This window comes from Dysidea avara, chromosome 15, assembly GCF_963678975.1.
Source record: "Dysidea avara chromosome 15, odDysAvar1.4, whole genome shotgun sequence".
Classification (NCBI taxonomy): domain Eukaryota; kingdom Metazoa; phylum Porifera; class Demospongiae; order Dictyoceratida; family Dysideidae; genus Dysidea; species Dysidea avara.
Genome location: NC_089286.1, coordinates 4336579 through 4357041, shown reverse-complemented (window position 1 = coordinate 4357041; position 20463 = coordinate 4336579). Strand labels below are relative to the sequence as shown.

The 20463-nt window shown below is 37.8% G+C and overlaps 1 protein-coding gene across 1 annotated transcript in view; it reads left to right on the top strand.

The window, feature by feature from the left end:
- The window catches only part of LOC136246072 (adhesion G-protein coupled receptor V1-like), a 251552-nt gene that overhangs the window by 141749 nt on the left and 89340 nt on the right, over positions 1 to 20463 (top strand). Inside the window, exons 23-28 of the mRNA XM_066037520.1 lie at positions 15986 to 16123; positions 16176 to 16382; positions 17992 to 18120; positions 18171 to 18377; positions 18432 to 18569; positions 18673 to 18876. Coding sequence (XP_065893592.1) covers positions 15986 to 16123; positions 16176 to 16382; positions 17992 to 18120; positions 18171 to 18377; positions 18432 to 18569; positions 18673 to 18876 — 1023 coding nt within the window. The remainder of the gene's footprint in view (positions 1 to 15985; positions 16124 to 16175; positions 16383 to 17991; positions 18121 to 18170; positions 18378 to 18431; positions 18570 to 18672; positions 18877 to 20463) is intronic.

The window sequence follows — 20463 nt, the reverse complement described above, 5'->3', positions numbered from 1 at the left end:
TTACCTCTCCATGGAGTTTGTATAGCTGAACTCTTTACAGGGTGGTTTTTTTGATTGGTTGCTGGACTCTACGTGGTGACTTGTTTGTACTACAGAGTGACTTGTTTGTAGCTGAACTCTCTACAGAGTGACTTACTTGTAGCTGAACATTATATAGCTAAAATAACTTTTTTGTAGCTGATCTCTATAGGGTAGCTAACTGGTTTATGTAGATGAACTCTTTTGTAGCTGAAATCTCTACACATGCAGTGACTTGTTTGTAGCTGAATTCTCTACAGAGTAACTTGTTGTAGCTGAACACTCTACAGGGTGACTTGTTTATAGCTGAATTATGTATAAGATTAACTGTTTGTATCTGAACTCCCTACAGAATAATATGCAATGTAATATAATTCTATAATGGAGTAAGTTATAAATGTAGCTGAATGCTCTATTAGGATAACTGTTCTATTAAAGTATCTCGATCTCGCATATGCTACACGTAGTTGGCTTTCGAACCATAACCCAGTGGTTTGCAATCCAATTCTTCTGTACTACTGCAAGGACTTTCTATGATGATTATTCCAGCTACACACCGATTTTCAACTCATTGCTCTAAGCGGTTTGCCTGGTATTTGTGAAAACTAATAGTTTTTTTATTCATGAAAATCGATCGCATAATTGTGACACAGGTTGAGTTTTGGGTCATATCTCCATGGCCTTTATCTGGATTGCTTCAAAACCACAAAAAGGCACTCCTACGATGGTTACTCCATCTACATAGCACTTTTCAGCTCATTCCTTCAAGGGGTTTACCCTGTGGGCGTGACAGACCTTCGACTTTATTTTACGCGAATAATCGGTCATAACTCCATGAATGTTAATCGGATTTCTACCAAACTCAGTACTGAAATCCGCCGTAATGAGCCCTTTAAGTGTACCAAAGTTCAGCCCGATTGGAGTACGAATTCGTGTTTTATGGCGAATTTTGCAAAGTGTGCAAAAAGAAGTAGAAAAAAAAACAACGAAACTTTGGTCGTTCGTATCTCGGAAATGGCTTGGGCGATTGTCTTCAAATTCTGTATGTGGACTCCCCTACCGCGCGGGCACTTCTGCAGCAAATTTGGTTGCAATTGGATAAGGGATCTCAGAGCTACAAAGGTATGAAAATCACGTTTACTTTCTTCCTGTTAATATACTCACGGCGTGGCGCACCGGCTTCTTGGGCCGCACGACACACTACAGTGTGTCTTGATATTGTTCTGTCAGTAACAAGTAATAGTAATATATTATTTTTTTAAAGTAACGGCCCAACTCTGTGTCCATTTGGTTCCACATGGGGTACTTTAAGATAATAAGTCACTCTTTAGATACATATACATGAAATTGACAAGGAGAAAACATCCTGACCACCTGGCAGACTCCTGTAAGCATTTAAGTGTTAATCAGGTGGCTGCAGGTTCAAGGCTGCCCAGGTACAGTCATGGATTTTTTCTCCTTTCTCCACCTTTTCAATCATACTTTATGTAAAACTTTAAATAGGCTGTAGGACCAGGTGTCCTATAGACCTTCAGCAAGCCTTAACTAGTATTATAGAACTTTGCGTGGGTGAGATCAAAGGAAAAAGTGTGCTTTAAATTTCATAAAGTACACTCTCAGCCGGCCAACTGCTTCATCGACCACAAAGAGTGCTTTATTGCACCGTAAAGAGTGCTTTATTCATTCAATAAAGCACTCTTTGCTGTGCAATAAAGCACTCTTTGTGGGCAATAAAGCACAGTTGCCCACGTGCCTTAGTGTAGGCTAATAGCCTACAGGGCTTGCGCCAGTACGACTAATCACCCAAACCGGTGAAGGCTGATAGCCTCGCCACGCTGAGTGATCAATCACCCCAGCCAATACGAGTTCCACCACTGGATTGCTTTTATAGACATACCTAAATGCTTCGATGATGGGTGGGAGAAGGTAACGTTGCTGTTACGTTTGTTAATGTAAACGGACAAGTCCTGGAGATATCACGGAAATACTTCACCATGTGACTCACAATAGAATCGATTGTGGGTTGCGAGCAAAACCTGCCGAAAGACGCGATGAGCGTCTACTATGCCAAACTATGGTGAAATACACATGAGTTACTTTGTTAAACTAGTTTGTGTGCGTTCAAGCTGCTAATAGTTCGTGCAACGCTTGTTAATTACGAGTCCTAGTGTATGGTGAAGCTACACGACTAGAAAGTTCCATAAATCATTTAAAGCATAGCCGCGAGTGCTATATGAAAAATAAAGTATTAGCATCTCGGCTTCGCGCGAGTGCTTTATTAGCATCTCGGCTTCGAAGCCGAGTGCTTTATTAGCATCTCGGCTTCGCATCTCGGCTTCGCATCTCGGCTTCGCATCTCTTTATTAGCATCTCGGCTTCTCATCCCGAGTGCTTTATTAGCATCTTCGAAGCCAAGTGCTTTATTAGCATCTCGGCTTCGCGCGCCTCGTACTTCGCGCGCGCGCGGCCGAGATGCTAGCATCTCGGCCACGCGTCTCGTACCTTATTTTTCATATAGCACTCGCGGCTATGCCTTAACATATATGTAAAGTAAATAATTGATTACACTTAAGAAGGGGATATAGAGACTGAAATAAAATTGGTTAGCTCACATGGTTGTACTAGATTTTAACATATAGTTATATTGTTTGAATAATTTATTTACAATATTACTTAAATGCTACTAGCTCTTTAATGTACTATATCTAGTAACACTTTCCAACATACAAGTTTATCTCATGATAACATTTCTGGTTAGACTAATAGATATGTGTAGTGACCATAAAATGATCAATAGAAATAGCTGCAAGTGCAGTTTGACTGACTAAAATTTCACCTTAAGTTTTACAAAATTCCAGCTGCTACTGTGGGATTTACTGAAGTGTCAAGAAGTTTCAATGAGAGTATTAGATCGGTGACATTCACAGCAAGTCTCTCCAATCCATCATCAACTGATATTACTGTACAAGTTAGAAATACTCAGAATACTGCCACTAGTGAGTGAAGTAACATCATCACAAAATGTTACAGGAGGAGGTGTTGATTACAACTCTGGACCATATAATGTCACATTCACTCTTGGACAGACCAGTGCTTCATTTAATGTTATAATAAATGATGATAATATATTTGAACCAGTGAAACATTTAGTCTCACCATTGACACATCCTCACTAACTAGTAGAGTTACACTATCATCAAGTGATACTCTAACTGCAACAATATTGGATGATGACTGACCTTTACATGTTGTCCTAATGTGTGCAAGTTAAATACTAATCATTTTAGGAGATACTGATTATACTGCTGGACCATACACTGTCGTTTTCCCTGCTGGCCAGATGAGTGCTTCATTTGACATTACAATCAAATGATGATAATATACTGGAAAGAAGCGAAACATTTACAATTGACCTTGTAGGCTACCAGAGATAGTGTATTCCTTTGAGTTGAAAGAGGGCATGTTCCGTACTTATGCGAATGAAGATGAAAGGGGACCTTGAGGCTTTCTGAAAAGAATTTTTGCTATATAAAACAGTTGAGAAGACATGTCTGTGTGCATAATTGTAGTTTAAAGTAGTTTGTTTGAATTATGCTTCCTAAGCAAATGAAGCAAAAAATTTAATAATTTGTGATTATAAAATCAAGTCTCACAGTAGTGAGTTGCGTGACCAGTAAAGCAGGAACGCACGCTGCAGAGAATAAATGATGCGACCACTACATGTGAGGATTTTACAGGAACGAACGTTGTCAAATTCGGTCTTCCTGTAACTCACCCATCACTTACGCTATCCCTCTGAAATTCCAGAGTTGAACTCATTGTGTCACTAGTAACTACCACACAAGCAGTGAAGCAAATCCATGCCGACTGTTTCGTGATCGAGATTGTCGACATCATAGTGGATGTTTGGTTTTTTTTTGTTTTTTTTTTTAATTTAATTATTTTTATCGCATGTGGTTAGACGCAACCACAGGTGTATGCCTTGCATTCCTTTGTGCATGCATTCCAACATTGACTACCCTGCTATCGTTTCAGTACTCTCTCAATTGCCTCAAGATTCATATCATAGATTTTACCATACAGTCATAATTTCAGCACCAAATGAAGTTTCAGTCGTCCTCAGTCGACCTAGAGGCCAAATACAAAACCCATATTGTTGTTTTCCACAATACTCGCTTGGAATGTAGGGCAATGTGTCTTTAAACTGTTCTGAAAGTTTTGTTGAAATTGAAACATCGTTTCGAGAATGGCTAGTTTGAAATTTGAATTTAGTCGCCCCCACGTAATTTGCTCTCTGTAAGAATTTAACTCGAAATCTAAAGAATGACGCAGAGCACAACTGTGGTCACTGGTTATTAATGAACTGGCGCTGTGTGTGGTTAATCAGTGCATGTAGCCACAAAGAAGTGTGCTGACTATAATCTGTGGTGCTGCATACCACAGTTTGATTTGAAATTTGAATTTAGTTGTCCCCATGTAATTTGCTCTCTAAGAGTGCGGCTTAAAGAATGACACAGAGCACAACTGTGATTACCAGTTGTTGACACAAGCTGTGAGTAATTAGCACATGTAGCTAGCCTAAAGGGAAGTGTGCAAAACCACTTGATAATTTACAATTGTCACCATGCATTTTATAGCACCCCCACACATGTAATTACAACATACAGAGGACACATGAATACCAAACAGTTTTCACAACAATAATGTAAGAATTGTACAATAATGACTGTGATATAACTGCTATGAAAATCGTCTCCAGTGGCCTGCCATGGTAGCAAGTCTCACATGACGGCATGTATAGTCATCCAAACACAATGGGAGTAACAAGTAAGTACAATGAAACAACAAGTTTGTATGACTCCATTTGTAGGATCCAGATGGGTGGGTGTGGCTCCAGTATGTCTAAACACTTAACAAACATTCCTGTTATCAAGACACACGGTAGTGTGTCGTGCGGCCCAAGAAGCCGGCGCACAACCCCGTGAGTATATTGACAGGAAGAAAGAAAACACAACTTTCGCACCTCCATAGCTTTGTGCTGCCTTGATGAAACAAGACGACTTTTGCTGTGTACAACTTCAGTACTCCACATTCCAAATTTGAGCGAAATCGCTTCAGGCATTCCTGAGATATGCGACTTCAAAAATTGGCTTAGTTTCTTTGTTGTTTTTTTTTCTTCTTATTTTTCTTCCTCTTTTCGCACACTTACAAAAACTGCTATACAACGCGAACGCGTTATCCGATTGCCTTGCAATTTGGCACACAGAACGGGGGTATAAAGGCGCATCTCGGTACCAACTTTGGCTGGAATACCATAAACAGGCAAAGAGTTATCAGCGATTATGCACGAAACATAACACCAATATGTTGTCATGCCTACAGGGTAAACCGCGTATGGGAAGAAGTTGAAAATCGGTGGGTGCATAGGTTAACTATTTAACCTCAAACCTTTTGTGGTTTGAAAGAAATCGAGCTAAAAACCAGGAAGATACAACAACAAAACCAACAGTGTGTAACAATTACGCAATCGAGATTAGCTAATAAAAAACGAATACTTGCCACGCCTACCAGATAAACCGCTTGGGGTAATGCTTTGAAATTCACTGTACAGATGGAGTAATCATCTTAGAAAGGCTCTTCAATGGTGTAGAAGAATCAGACTTAAAGCCACGGAGTTATAACACGAAATCCAACTTGGTGTAGCAAGTGCGAGATCGAGATACTCTAATAGAGCAGTCATCCTAATAGAGCAGTCACCCTGAACAGAATTCAAGAGATCAGTTAGAAATAAGTAACCTGTATAGAGATCAGCTACAAACAAATCACCCTGTAGAGAGTTCAGCTACAACAATTCACCCTGTTCAGACATCAGTTAGAAGTTTTCTTGTAGAGAATTCAGTTACAAACAAATCACCCTGTTGAAAGATCAGCTAGAAGATGTCACCTTGTAGATAGTTCAGTTACAAAGAAACCACTATGTAGAGAATTCAGCTACAAACTAGTGACCCTGTAGATACATCAGCTAGAAGAAGTTACCTTGTAGAGAGTTCAGCTACAAAGAAACCATTCTGTAAAGAGCTCAGCTGCAAACAAATCACCTATACAGAATTCAGCTACAAACAAATCACCCTGTAGAGAGATCAGCTAGAAGAAGTTATCTTGTAGATAGTTCAGCTACAAACAAATCATCCTGTAGAGAGATCAGCTAGAAGAAGTTACCTTGTAGATAGTTCAGCTACAAACAATTCACCCTGTACAGAGCTCAGTTAAAAGAGGTTTCCTTGTAGAGAGTTCAGCTACAAACAAATCACCCTGTAGAGAGTTCAGTTACAAAGAAACCACCATGTAGAGAGTTCAGCTGCAAAAAAATCAATCACTCTGTAGGGAGTTCAGCTAGAAGAATTCACCTTGTAGAGAGTTCAGCTGCAAATAAATCACCCTGTAAAGAATTCAGCTACAAACAAATCACCCTGTAGAAAGATCAGCTAGAAGAAGTTACCTTGTAGGGATTTCAGCTACAAAAAAATCACCCTGTAGAGAGTTCAGCTACAAAGAAATCATCATGTAGAGAGTTCAGCTGCAAACAAATCATCCTGTAGAGAGTTCAGCTAGAAGAAGTCACCTTTTAGAGAGTTCAGCTACAAAAAGATCACCCTGTAGAGAGTTCAGCTAGAAGAAGTCACCTTTTAGAGAGTTCAGCTACAAAAAGATCACCCTGTAGAGAGTTTAGCTAGAAGAAGTCACCTTTTAGAGAGTTCAGCTACAAAGCAACCACCATGTAAAGAGTTCAGCTGCAAAAAAAATCAATCACCCTGTAGAAAGATCAGCTAGAAGAAGTTACCTAGTAGAAAGTTCAGCTACAAAGAAACCACCATGTAGAGAGTTCAGCTGCAAACAAATCACCCTGTAGAGAACTCAGCTACAAACAAGTATGCAGTGTAAAAAGATCAGCTAGAAGAAGTTACCTTGTAGAGAGTTCAGCTACAACGAAACCACCATGTAGAGAGTTCAGCTACAAACAAATCACCTGTAGAGAGTTCAGCTAGAAAAAAGTCACCCTGTAGAGAGTTCAGCTAGAAGAAGTCACATTGTAGAGAGTTCAGCTACAATGAAACTCCCATTTAGAGAGTTCAGCTGCAAACAAATCACCCTGTAGAGAACTCAGCTACAAACAAATATGCAGTGTAAAAAGATCAGCTAGAAGAAGTTATCTTGTAGAGAGTTCAGCTACAACGAAACCATCATGTAGAGAGTTCAGCTACAAACAAATCACCTGTAGAGAGTTCAGCTAGAAACAAGTCACCCTGTAGAGAGATCAGCTAGAAACAAGTCACCTTGTAGAGAGTTCAGCTAGAAGAAGTCACATGGTAGAGAGTTCAGCTACAAAGAAACTACCATGTAGAGAACTACCATGTAGAGAGTTCAGCTGCAAACAAATCACCCTGTAGAAAGTTCAGCTATGAACGGATCACCCTGTAGAGAGATCAGCTAGAAACAAGTCACCCTGTAGAGAGTTCAGCTAGAAGAAATTACCTTGTAGAGAGTTCAGCTACAAAGAAACCACCATTTAGAGAGTTCAGCTGCAAACAAATCACCCAGTAGAAAGTTCAGCTATGAACAGATCACCCTGTCGAGAGTTCAGTTAGAAACAAGGAATCCTGTAGAGAGATCACCTAGAAGTATCACCTTGTAGAGAGTTCAGCTACAAACAAATCACCCTGTAGAGAGATCAGCTAGAAGAAGTCACCTTGTAGAGAGTTCAGCTATAAAGAAACTACCATGTAGAAAATTCAGCTGCAAACAAACACCCTGTAGAGAACTCAGCTACAAACAAATTGCCCTGTAGAAAGATCAGCTAGAAGAAATTACCTTGTAGGGATTTCAGCTAGAAACAAATCACCCTGTAGAGAGTTCAGCTACAAAGAAACCATTCTGTAAAGAGCTCAGCTGCAAACAAATCACCTGTACAGAATTCAGCTACAAATAAATCACCCTGTAGAGAAATCAGCTAGAAGAAGTTACCTTGTAGATCGTTCAGCTACTAACAAATCACCCTGTAGAGAGATCTACTAGAAGAAATTACCTTGTAGATAGTTCAGCTACAAACAAATCACCCTGCAGTTAGAAGAAGTTACCTTGGAGAGAGTTCAGCTACAAAAAAACCATTTTGTAAAGAGCTCAGCTGCAAACAAATCACCTGTACAGAATTCAGCTACGAACAAATCACCCAGTAGAGAGATCAGCTATAAGAAGTTACCTTGTAGATAGTTCAGCTACAAACAAATCTCCCTGTAGAGAAATCTGCTAGAAGAAATTACCTTGTAGAGAGTTCAGCTACAAAGAAACCACCATGTAGAGAGTTCAGCTGCAAAGAAATCACCCTGTAGAAAATTCTGCCAGAAACAAATTGCCCTGTAGAAAGATCAGTTAGAAGAAGTTACCTTTTAGAGAGTTCAGCTACAAAGAAACCATTCTGTAAAGAGCTCAGCTACAAACAAATCACCTGTACAGAATTCAGCTACAAACACATCACCCTGTAGAGAGATCAGCTAGAAGAAGTTACCTTGTAGATCGTTCAGCTACAAACAATTCACCCTGTAGAGAGAGCAATTAGAAGAAGTCACCTTGTAGAGTGTTCAGTTACAAAGAAACCACCATGGAGATTTCTGTAATCAATATATGTGACCGGATTTGCGAAAAGGGGTCTTCCACACACATCCAATTCCGTAAACGTTGGAGACCATAACTCAGTGTTCAAGTAACATATTAACCTAAACATTTCACCATGTATTCAGCTATAGTGGTGCTCACCACTGTCCAAATGTCAAGGCAATAGCTCTTTCCAATCTGAAGTTATCAATTGTCAAAGTTGGCAAATTGAATGTGTGTGGAAGACCCCTTTTCGCAAATCCGGTCACATATGTATTATATATATAATTTGTACATTTACTGATAAAATATTTAAAGTACATCTACTTCATCTTTTCTTCTTCCTGTAGTAAAGAAAAAGACATAGGTTTAAAAAGTCCCAAAGCTGGCCATAGGCCGGCTTTGGGGTATACAAATACAAAAAGAAATGAAATCTAATCCAAAACAGCCAAGCTGTAAAAAAAGTGTGCGGCCCTCAGAAAGGCTATGGTGAAAAAAAGATGTGAAATCCAAGTTGGCAGCCAAGAAATGGCTGTAATGGTAGGTTAATGGTAAAAATTTTAATAGTGACAATTCAGGTGAATTTTTGTGCCGCTTCACAAAATGTACCTGAATTGTCATTATTAAAATTTTTACCATTAACCTACCATCACAGCCATTTCTTGGCCGCCACCTTGGATTTCACATCTTTATTCACCATAGCCTTTCTGAGGGCCGCACACTTTTTTTACAGCTTGGCTGTTTTGGATTAGATAATATGTGCTAGAGTTGCAATACAATAGTATAGTATTTAAATACAACAATACATAGTCTCCATTGCATCACTATCAAACGACACTAAGTGGAGGATATTGTTGCATCTCTAGTATGTACACTCCATCAGTACAACCGGTCTTAATGGTCACCAGTATAGAAAGACAACCTCTCTTGAAAAGCCAATTCCAAATTGAGAATTTATACACTGCTACCTGCTTATTGAGTGAAGGTGGCAATAAACAAGTTCCACCGTAATTTATACGCATGATCTGATCCTGTATATTCTGTCAGTGGATGAGATCTACTTGGCCAGAAAAAAATGTGACCCAAATGTCCTGGATGATCCATACTCAACCCACTTATGATCCAGTGGCACAATGGAACTGAATATTTATAGAGAATACAATTATATTTATTTCTAAGATATGTGGACACATTACAACACATTACAACTAGTGTTGCACCGATAATCGGATCGGCTATCGGTTAAGCCATGTATCAGCTTAAATTATACTTATCGGTATCGGTATCGGATCAAAAGACTCAACACTAGCCGATATGATATAAGTACACGTGATTTATGCAAGCGCCGTAACCGATTAATTGTCTATTTTAATGCCCGAAAATGGCGGAAAGCATAAGGTCGAGCGCAAGCAACCCTAGCAATGCAGTAAACCCTAGCAGTGATTTGGGAAGAAAAACATTAGTTATTTGGGAATTCTTTTACTGTTGATGAGGACAGCAAGTTTGCTATTTGTGATGAGTGTGAAGCGAAAGTTCCCAGAGGTGGCTCTACGACGAAGTCTTATACTACTACACTAACCTTGTAAACCATTTAGTAAAAAGACACCCGGAAATCCACTCAAAATACCTGGAAAGGGAAACGGAAAAGGAGCCAAAGCAGCCAATGGAAACAAGAAAACGGGAACTACAATGACAACTTTCTTTAGGTGAAGTGCAAGACCGAAGTAAGGGCTGGGATATCAATGACCAGAGGGCACAACGAGTACACCGAAAAATAGGTGAGATGGTAGCGATTGACTGCCAGCCAATTTCAATGGTAGAGGATGTGGGATTCAGGCAAGTCTTGAAGTTGCTAGATCCGCCCCAGTAGGAAATATTTTACTGAAACGATTATTCCAAAAATATACTCTGGAATGAAAGAGGAAGTTGTGAGGCTGATCAACAGTTGTGATGATGAAAGTTACTTGAGCTTTACAATGGATGCGTGGAGTTCAAGTGTGAATGATATGGCATTGCTTAGCCTTACAGCCCATTGGATTGATAGCCAGTTCAAGCGAGTTTCTGCTGTTTTGAATGCCCAATGCCTTACTGAAGCCCACACTGGAGAGTACATCGCTGCTCAGGTACTCAGCATACTGGAAAAATGGGAAATAACATTGCAGAGGGTGCATTTAGTGATCACTGACAACGCCAGTAATATGGCTAAAGCCATACGTGATGCTTCTCTACCACATTTTGGGTGTTTTGCCCATTCTCTTCAGTTAGCAATCAATGATGGCTTACTATCTCAGAAAATAGTGAAAGATATCATTGCGATATGCAAGAGTATAGTTGGGCATTTTCACCGCTCGTCTGTTGCTTCTCATAATTTGAAAAGAATTCAAGAAAGCCTCAATATTCCACAACATAAATTGAAGCAGGATGTCCAAACAAGATGGAATTCCACATTTTACATGTTGACATCAGTCCAAGAGCAAAAGATGGCGTTAGCAGCATATGCTGCTGAAAATAGCAGTGTTCAACAGCTTTCGTCTCACCAGTTGGATGTCATGAAAAGAGTTATTGAAATTTTATCTCCTGTGGAAGAGATCACTAGGTCTATATCTGCAGACCTTGCAGCTATTTCCATCGTCATACCGTACATACGTATACTTACCAGAGCACTTGAAAAAAACACTGATGACAGTGGCATTCGCACTATGAAAAGAGAACTGCTTCATTCGCTTAAACTACGTTTTAACAGAATTGAAGAAAACAAGCAGTTATTTCTTGCTACTTTCCTTGACCCTAGGTTTAAGGACAAATTCTTTTCAAGTAATATTGTTAAAGCAACAATTAAAGAAATTTTATTGGAAGAAATGTCCAAGCTTGACACTGGTTTGCAAGGTAGCACTGAAATGGAGGGACCAACAAGGCCTAAGAGAGTTTGCCCACTAAAAAGTAGCATTCTGTTAGATGTATTTTCTGAAATTGTTGCTGATAAGACCTGCCCACATCTATTAGTGAAGTGGATAGGTACTTAAGTGTGCCTTTAATAGATTTCAAAACAGGTGACCCTTTTATGTGGTGGTCACAGCATTGTCAAGAATTTCCAATTCTTTCAAAACTAGCCCGACAATTCCTGTCTGCACCTGCCACTTCAGTGCCGTCCGAGCGACTGTTCTCTGTTGCAGGAGACCTACATGATGAAAAACGAAACAGGATTATGCCAGAATTATCAGAGGAGCTATTGTTCATACAAAACAATTTTGTTCTAGTTGGTACTACTTACAAGCAACTTACCCTGTAGTTTACATTATGTAAAAAACTATCAGTGATTCAGTCTAATACCTTTCTACCAGAGTAACTGTAACAACACATTGTTTGTGAGTTTGTAATGTTTATGAAAAGTTATTAAAGTTTTTTTTTTATTATTTATGTATCATATCGGATCGGCTAGTGATATCGGCATCAATGCATTCTTATAAATCGGTTATCAGAATATCGGCTAAAATTTCATATCGGTGCAACACTAATTACAACATGTACATACAAGACATGCTACATATGTTATAGCATTTCAAGTCATCACATTGTGCACGAACTAATCAACAATGCTTCATAGTGCCCATCAGTAACCCTGAAGAAGAAAAGTTAAGAAAAATAAAAATTCACATAAGTACAGTGAAACTTCATTAATATGGCCAGCTGTGGGACCAAAAAATTTGGCCTGAATAACAAGGTGGCCTTATTAATTAGGTCATAAAGTACTGCTTAGCTATATTTGGGACCTACTAGAGGTAGCCAATATAACGAGGTGATCTTATTAAAGAGGTGGCCGCTAAGTTAGGTTTCACTGTTACAATGGTGAGCAATATTAATGGTTAACGATATACGCTGAAACCTTACTCAGGTCACTTCTTGTGGCAGATTGTTCTGTACACAAAATGACACATTCAGGGATTGCACTTAGATGGATGATAAAGTAACGCATTGTGACTTAAATACTCATTATGTCTCACTGCTAGGCAGTATCTGATATGGCTACCTTATACACGGCACTACCGAAGCACAACATTACACTCACTCGCACACACAATTTTGCTCAAGATTTTAAAAATTGATAATTAAGGGGTGTGGCAACTGTTTTGCTTGCAAGACTGTGTGGCAGCTGTTTCCCTTCTGTACAAGTGGCCACCAAGACAGGTCCACTATGGATGAAAGCCAGGCATTAGATATTTGGTATTTCATGTGTTGAAGGCATTCCAGGGCTTCTGGTAGTCTCAAATCTTACCACAGTTTAACTCAGGCAATGTTGTGGTCACCACTAAACCACTGGAATGCTGTGTTATGTTCGTCTTGTGCTTGGCTACTATATAGTAGAACTGAAATGGATACCCTGAAAATATGTATCCTATGGAAAATAACTTCATCACTTTCTTCATCAGGAGCTTATAAGGACCAAAAGTGAAAATTTTTACACTTTCGGCAACTGCCTACATCTGAAGCAGTGCCTTTGGTGCTCTAACAGATTGGCTGCCCCCTTGCTGCCAGCACTCACTGTCTCATACACTGTCACACACTAAATCCATCTCTATAGCCAGTTAGAACAGCATGCTTCATACCATTTTAAGGCTGTAAAATGTAGCCACCTCCTTAATATGCTAGGTCAGAAAATTTTGTCCCTACCTGTGACTGTACCATTAGGCAACTCCAAGTAAATTCCTTGTTTCCCATTTCATTGACCTCAAAAATACATGCAAGTGGGCGGTTCATTATCCATTATTCATTATAGATATTTCCACTAATTTTCGAAATTCATAACTAACAGGTAAGAATGCAGTAGAGGTATTTAAACTAATAACCTGAACAGTGCAAAGCTAGCTAAATGGGCTTTCTGAATGCTAAACTAGTTACTGCTATGCAATCACAGGATAAGGCCATACCTATTTGAAAAGTTGTTGCTCAGATTCGTTTTACAACAAAATGGGTCGGTTGGTAGGTAAAAAAAAAGATAAAAAGCTAACTAACTATAATATTATTATTTTTAGATATATACATACTTATTATTTCTGGTTACAAGCCAAAATAGATCAGTAAGTCACATTAAAGCTGTATGCAGACATCTCAAATCCCTTCTAATTTAAAACGGATAAACATAGCTAGTAGTTCAATGAGCACTGCACTGATGCTATCATAGATTTTCTTCATCAGGGGTGAGGAACACACTGGTTTTAAGTTTATAGATAGCTAGCATTATATTTGAGATCAAAATTGTACCAACTGACTGTTCTATTAGAGTATCTCGATCTTTTGCAGCAATTTTAAAGGTGTCACGTGATCTATATATTTTTTCTTAATTAAAATCTGTACAAAATTGGATTGGTTGGGTCCGAGCAGCAACTTTTCAAATAGGTATGGCCTAAACAATGAATAAAATGTTCAGTTGACAGCAATAATGAATGACCATACGGGAAGAGAATCTGTGTGTGGGCGGGAAATGGGAAACAATGAATTTTTAGGAGTGGCCTTAGTGATTAGTGATCATGGAAGATTATTTATTAAGATACTAAGATATACAAATGCTACAACATCTAAATATAGCAGTAAAACTTTTACCCTGGTCCAATGTCTAATAATCACAAGAGATGTTTTATCATGGTATGTGCTAATTGCCTTTTACAATTAAGTTTTGCAACACAAATACATGTATAGTTAAACTCACCAATTGTGTCTCAGTGGCACTAAATCCCTTCAATACAAAAAGACAAGTAATGAGACAACAGTCTCTACAGCCTATTCTGGTGCGCTTATTTAGTAGTAATATAAATTTTAAAGGCGTGTATTTACAACAGGACATAATTACGTGCCCCTCTATTGTCTCTGTACATGCTTGCCATTTCTCTACTATTATTATTTCATTTTACAAGAGCTCCTATTGATATGGGCAGGGGTGTGGCTTCTCTGCTTGAATTAGTCAATGCTTGAAGTAGATCGAGATACTCTAATAGAGCAGTCAATCACTCTAATAGAACAGTCACATTTCTACAAGTGCTGTATTTTTATATTGTAAAGTCTGTAAGTAGCTAGTAAGTTAAACTATACAATTCAATGCTAGGTAGAAGTTGTAACTATGCTGTAATATTGATTGCTGTGTTACAGCTGTTTTGTGACTACTCTATTAGAGTATTTTGATCATTTTAATGCAGTACAAAATGAAAGGCAAAAGGGTTTACTAGTTAAAATGGGTGTTGGTTGACTACAGTTGCATGCCACTAAAATTAAGATTGTATTTTAATGTTCTGTCACTGTAACCTGGGGTTTCTGTCAAAACCATGGAAACTCACCTATTGTTATCAACAGTGTATGCTTATTCTAACAAAAAATATTGAAATCCCATCCAAAAACAGCTTATAGCTGTAAAAAAAGTGCGCGTCCAAGTAAAGCAGAGTTAAATGCGACAAAAAGTAATGATATCATAATCCGGCCATGTGCGAGGTGTGCAAGTTGTAAAATTACTTTACAGGAAAGGCGGCCAAACTCAAACTATTTATTGCTATCAGAGAATCTATACACATTGCTTTATTGAGAATCAAATTTGTGTGGCATTTATGAAAGTGCTCACACACTTAAAAACTAGCAGCATCATGTAGTTCTCATTAACACTTTAACAATAATATTGTATTATCTGATTAGCTAATATTAATTTTACAACTTGCACACCTCACACATAGCCACATTATGACATTACTTTTTGTCGCAGTTAACTCTGCTTTACTTGGACGCGTACTTTTTTTGCAGCTATAAGCTGTTTTTGGATGGGTACATTTAGCTATAGCTATTGTACATAATTAGCTAAAATAGTTAATTTCATGGGGTTTGTAATTAACTGAATGGTTAATTAAATGAGGTTTACATACACGTTTAAACTAGGAGTAGATATGCAGGTATTGAGTAGAAATGTTAGAGGGGAATTTGTATAAACATTAAAGCAAGCCCCAAAGCCAACTACAAACAGCTTTGGAATTTGCTAATAATCAGCCAAAACCATTGAGTTGTGAAATAGGGTGAAGCCAAAGTTTTGCACAAAGACATGAAATCAGAAGTAGCAGCCAAGAAATATCTACAGTGATGATAATGTCATTTACATTTTAATCTAGTTGTGCACTACAGCTATTTCTTAGTAAACATATTTGATATTGTATCTTTTCACAACTTGAAAGCTGTACCATTTTTTAATAACAGCTAATTTTTCAGATTAAAAGTTGCAGTAGTGATATATTAGTAATGTTTCTATGGACAATAATTGTGTTAACAAGGATCTATTGTCTACTTCCAGCTATTACTGTCAACTTCAGTCAGTCAACATACAGTGTTAATGAAGATGCTGGACAAGTACAACTTGGGCTAGTACTCAGTAACCCGTCATCAACTGATATTACTGTACAAGTTAGAGATAATCAGAATACTGCCACTAGTGAGTGAAGTAACATCATCACAAAATGTTAATAGTAGTAATAATGTTACAGGAGGAGGTGTTGATTATGATTCTGGACCATACACTGTCACATTCGCTGCTGGAGACACCAGTGCTTCAGTTAGTGTTCCAATGAATGATGATGATATATTGGAAAATGTTGAGGACTTTATGGTTACTATTATGACTGGTCCATTACCAGATGGTGTCACTCGTGGTAATCCTGGTAGTGCTACTGTCAACATACTGGATAATGATTGTAAGTGACTGACATATTTATTGACATACATCTCAATGATAAACTATTCCAATATTAATGTGCTAGTTAACATGCTATATTTATTCTTTCTGTCAGTTTATCCATGTGGTCATGTTGTAATTCCAAATGTGTCTTATCCAGCACTATTGGTTTATTAACATACTACTTTACAATTTATTAGTATTTTGGTACAGTGCATGCACATCAATGAATACGGTACTGCTCAAATGTATCATCATGAGAGACAATGTTACATTTGATGCTATGCTGCGATGCTATGCTGCAGTGCTCAAATATTTTATCCAATTATGTGCACTTCCATTCATGTTTGCTAGCTAAAGTGTTTGACTATAATTTCATTCTGAGCTGGAATTAGGGAAGGTGTATCAATATGAACTGTTGTCAGATATGGTTGTCTGAGTTAAATGGTCCATGACTTCCAGTTTCTCGTACATAATTGAATGAATCAGTAATTACCCGAATGCTCTATTAGGGTGACTGTTCTATTAGATTGCTTCAATCTTTATTATTATTATTATTATTAACATAATGGATACACGTACAAGAGTACAATAAAATGTTATTAGGCTGTAAGCCTTTGTTCATATCCATGGCCTGTACTGTCCCAGTACTTGTCAAGCTTTGCCTTGAAGGATGCAACAGTGTTTGTGGAAACTATTTCCTTAGGTAGATTGTTCCTTTCCATGACTGATTGTCATGAGAAAGGATTTAACAGTGTGATGTAAGTAGTACTAGCATTAACACAATGTTTACATGCCATGCTTTAGGCATCTATCATTCCCAACAACATGCCAGCATAATCGACCAGTGCCTATCAGCGACTCAGAGTATATATTTTTTAAATTAATGCTTAAAAAGTGGTAGGCTATGGCCTGATTGGCCAGACTGCTTTCTCCAGCCCTGGTCTTGTGTTAGACTATAGTATCAAATAAGGTGATCATTAAATATTGTTGCAAGTGCAGCTTAAGGTTGCAGTATAGTCAAGGGCAATCATTCAAAATTCAAAATTTTGAATGCCTATCAATATGTTTGAGAATGCCATAAAACCGATCTAGCAGAGTAAAAAGTTTAATGTGAATGTGAATCCCTTCACATTCATTGTTTTTGTATAGCTTCAGGCAGCTGAAATGACAGAACACCACAAGATATTGTAGTAACACAGGTTAGACAGCTTCACACTTCAGCTGTCACTACAATGTTTTTCTGCTGCTAAATGCAGCAAAAGCTGTAGGCTCTATGGACATTTCCGGGGCATAGTGATACTGTATATTAAATTTATTAGGTCCTGTGGAAGTGTTTTTGGTGTGTTTCTTCTCAGTGATGGAGATACAAGCCTTTAAAAGTATGTTTCACACAAAGAAACTACAAAAAGCGCAAGGATTCAGAGATCTGTTAGTCTGGTTTTTTGGTGACACGTTTAATAAAACATTGCTAAACACACAAGTACAAACAGTTGTATTGCTACCACAACACAATTGTTGAAATTATTTGTCCCTACTTTAGTAAAAGCAGATTTTGTACTTTGTCTTGCTCACGCATTTTAAAATATACTGTAACCTTAACTGACTAAAATTTTGCAAACTTTCAGCTGCTACTTTGGGATTTACTGTAAGCTTTAGTGAGAGTATTGGTTCAGTGACATTCACAGCAAGTCTCTCCAACCCATCATCAACTGGTATTACTGTACAAGTTAGAGATAATCAGAATACTGCCACTAGTGAGTGAAGTAACATCATCACAACAATAATAGTAGTGGTAATGTTACAGGAGGAGGTGTTGATTATGAATCTGGGCCATACAATGTCACATTCACTGCTGGACAGACTAGTGCTTCATTTAATGTTGTAATAAATGATGATAATATATTTGAAGCCAGTGAAACATTTAGTCTCACCATTGACACATCCTCACTAACTAGTAGAGTTACGCTATCGTCAAGTGCTACTCTAACTGTAACAATATTGGATGATGACTGTAAGTGAACTGATGTATATAGTGTAATGAATATTATTGTTCTTTTTGTTGTAGCTCCTACTGTGTCATTTAGTAGAGCAATATACAGAGTTGGTGAAGATGATGGATCAGCACAACCAGTACTAGTTCTCAGTAACCCATCATCAACTGATATTACTGTACAAGTTAGAGATACAGCAGTTAATGCCACAAGTGAGTACATGTGATCAGTGACAATGTCATTGATTTAGTTATGACTGACCTTTTTACATGTTGTCCTTAATTTTGTGCATGTTATATACTAATCACTCTCTAGGTGGTGTTGATTATACTGCTGGACTATACACTGTCACTTTTCCTGCTGGACAGACCGGTGCTTCATTTGGCATCACAATATATGATGATAATATACTGGAAGGAAGTGAAACATTTACAATTGAAGTTGACTCATCCTCACTACTTACTGGTGTTAGTGTTGGTGGTACTAGTCAAGCTACAGTAGCTATAGACAATGATGATTGTAAGTTACAAACTAGTATTTTAAAAAATTGTAAATTTAAAAATGAAGTATGGATCTATGCAATAAAAAGTAGTAAAACAAGAGATGAATGATGGTATTACAGCATAGCTCAGTGGGAAAGTCCCTACTTTGGCACATTGGCTATATTTTGCTCAATGCCAAAGTAAGGACTTTCCCACTGAGCTATACTGTAACACCATCATTCATCTCTTGTTTTACTACTTTTTGTTGCATAGATCCCTACTTCAATTTACAATTTTTAAAATACTAGTTTGCTTAGCTTTTGTTGTAGTGCAGCTAACTACAATATAACTTGTGACTGTTCTATTAGAATATCATACATGATTGTTGTATTAGAGTGACTGTTGTATTAGAGTATATCTCGAGTCAGCCAAGGGACTTGCACATACGGTGTATCTAGTCTTATAGTAGCGCCAGAACTGAAGCACTTCTGAAGTCCAGCTCTGAAATTATTTCGGAAATAATTCTGTGGCATCTATATATGTTGCTGAAAGAAAGTGTTGATACAGAAAGTTAACGCCTCGATATAGTTTCGTTGGATGAAGAAGACAAGCAGCCTGATTGAAGATAAAAGAAATGACAAGGCACAGAGAACCTACACTCATCAGAACCCCAAAAGGCACATCCCAATGGTGAGTTTGTTATTGTGGTGTAAAATAGTGGCCATGTGCTGCTTCGTTTGGCCTCTAACTTTGCGACTGTGGTCAGTGAGTAAGGCAGTGAGGCAGTGAGTCTAAAATTAGAGTTTTAGCAATTTTTAAAAATTCTGTATCCAGCCACCTGTGAATGTTTCGTTATATTTAATGCTGTATTGCATATTATATGGACTAGTATTACTCTGTAAAGGTGATTTTCGTCACGTGAAATGTCTCTAGGATGATTTTTAAAGGTGAAATTTGGGCGGCATACAAAATTTTCACCACGATCCCTACCTGAACGGTACTACTGTACTGTTTGATAATTATGTACGTGTAATTTTATATATTGAAATTTGTTGATTTCTGTATACTGTTGTGCATTTTAACGAACCTTAAAAATGTACACTTCTAAAACACAGCACTTTTAAAAGTGCTTCAATCAAAGTCTGGTTAATCTGTGACAGGAAATGTTTAACTGTGGTGGGTTTGGTTTTGACATATCCAATTTACAACATTCAATACAAATAAGATTTATAGCTTTTTACATGGGTGGATTAGAGATAATGTGATTGTAAACAAAGTAATTATAGCACAATTTTGTATCATTACATTTCACATAGTCAGAACATTAATAGCATATTGATGTCATTAACTATGGGAGTCATCACATTAAGCTACAGAGTTAATTATATTAAAATTAGTGACCAACAAATAATTCCTCCTCAGTAATGATTATCACCTATAAGTGGCAAAATATGTAAAATAAAACAATATTTATAATTGTGCCTGCATGCGTCTGCTTTTTTTGGAATTTTTAATTATTGAATATTTATAGTTTACTTAGGCATGCCAAAAAGGGAATTTCCCCTTATTGCTACAATGCCAAGTAGGCTTTGGCAAAGTATCAGCCTCTTATGCCAATAACTTC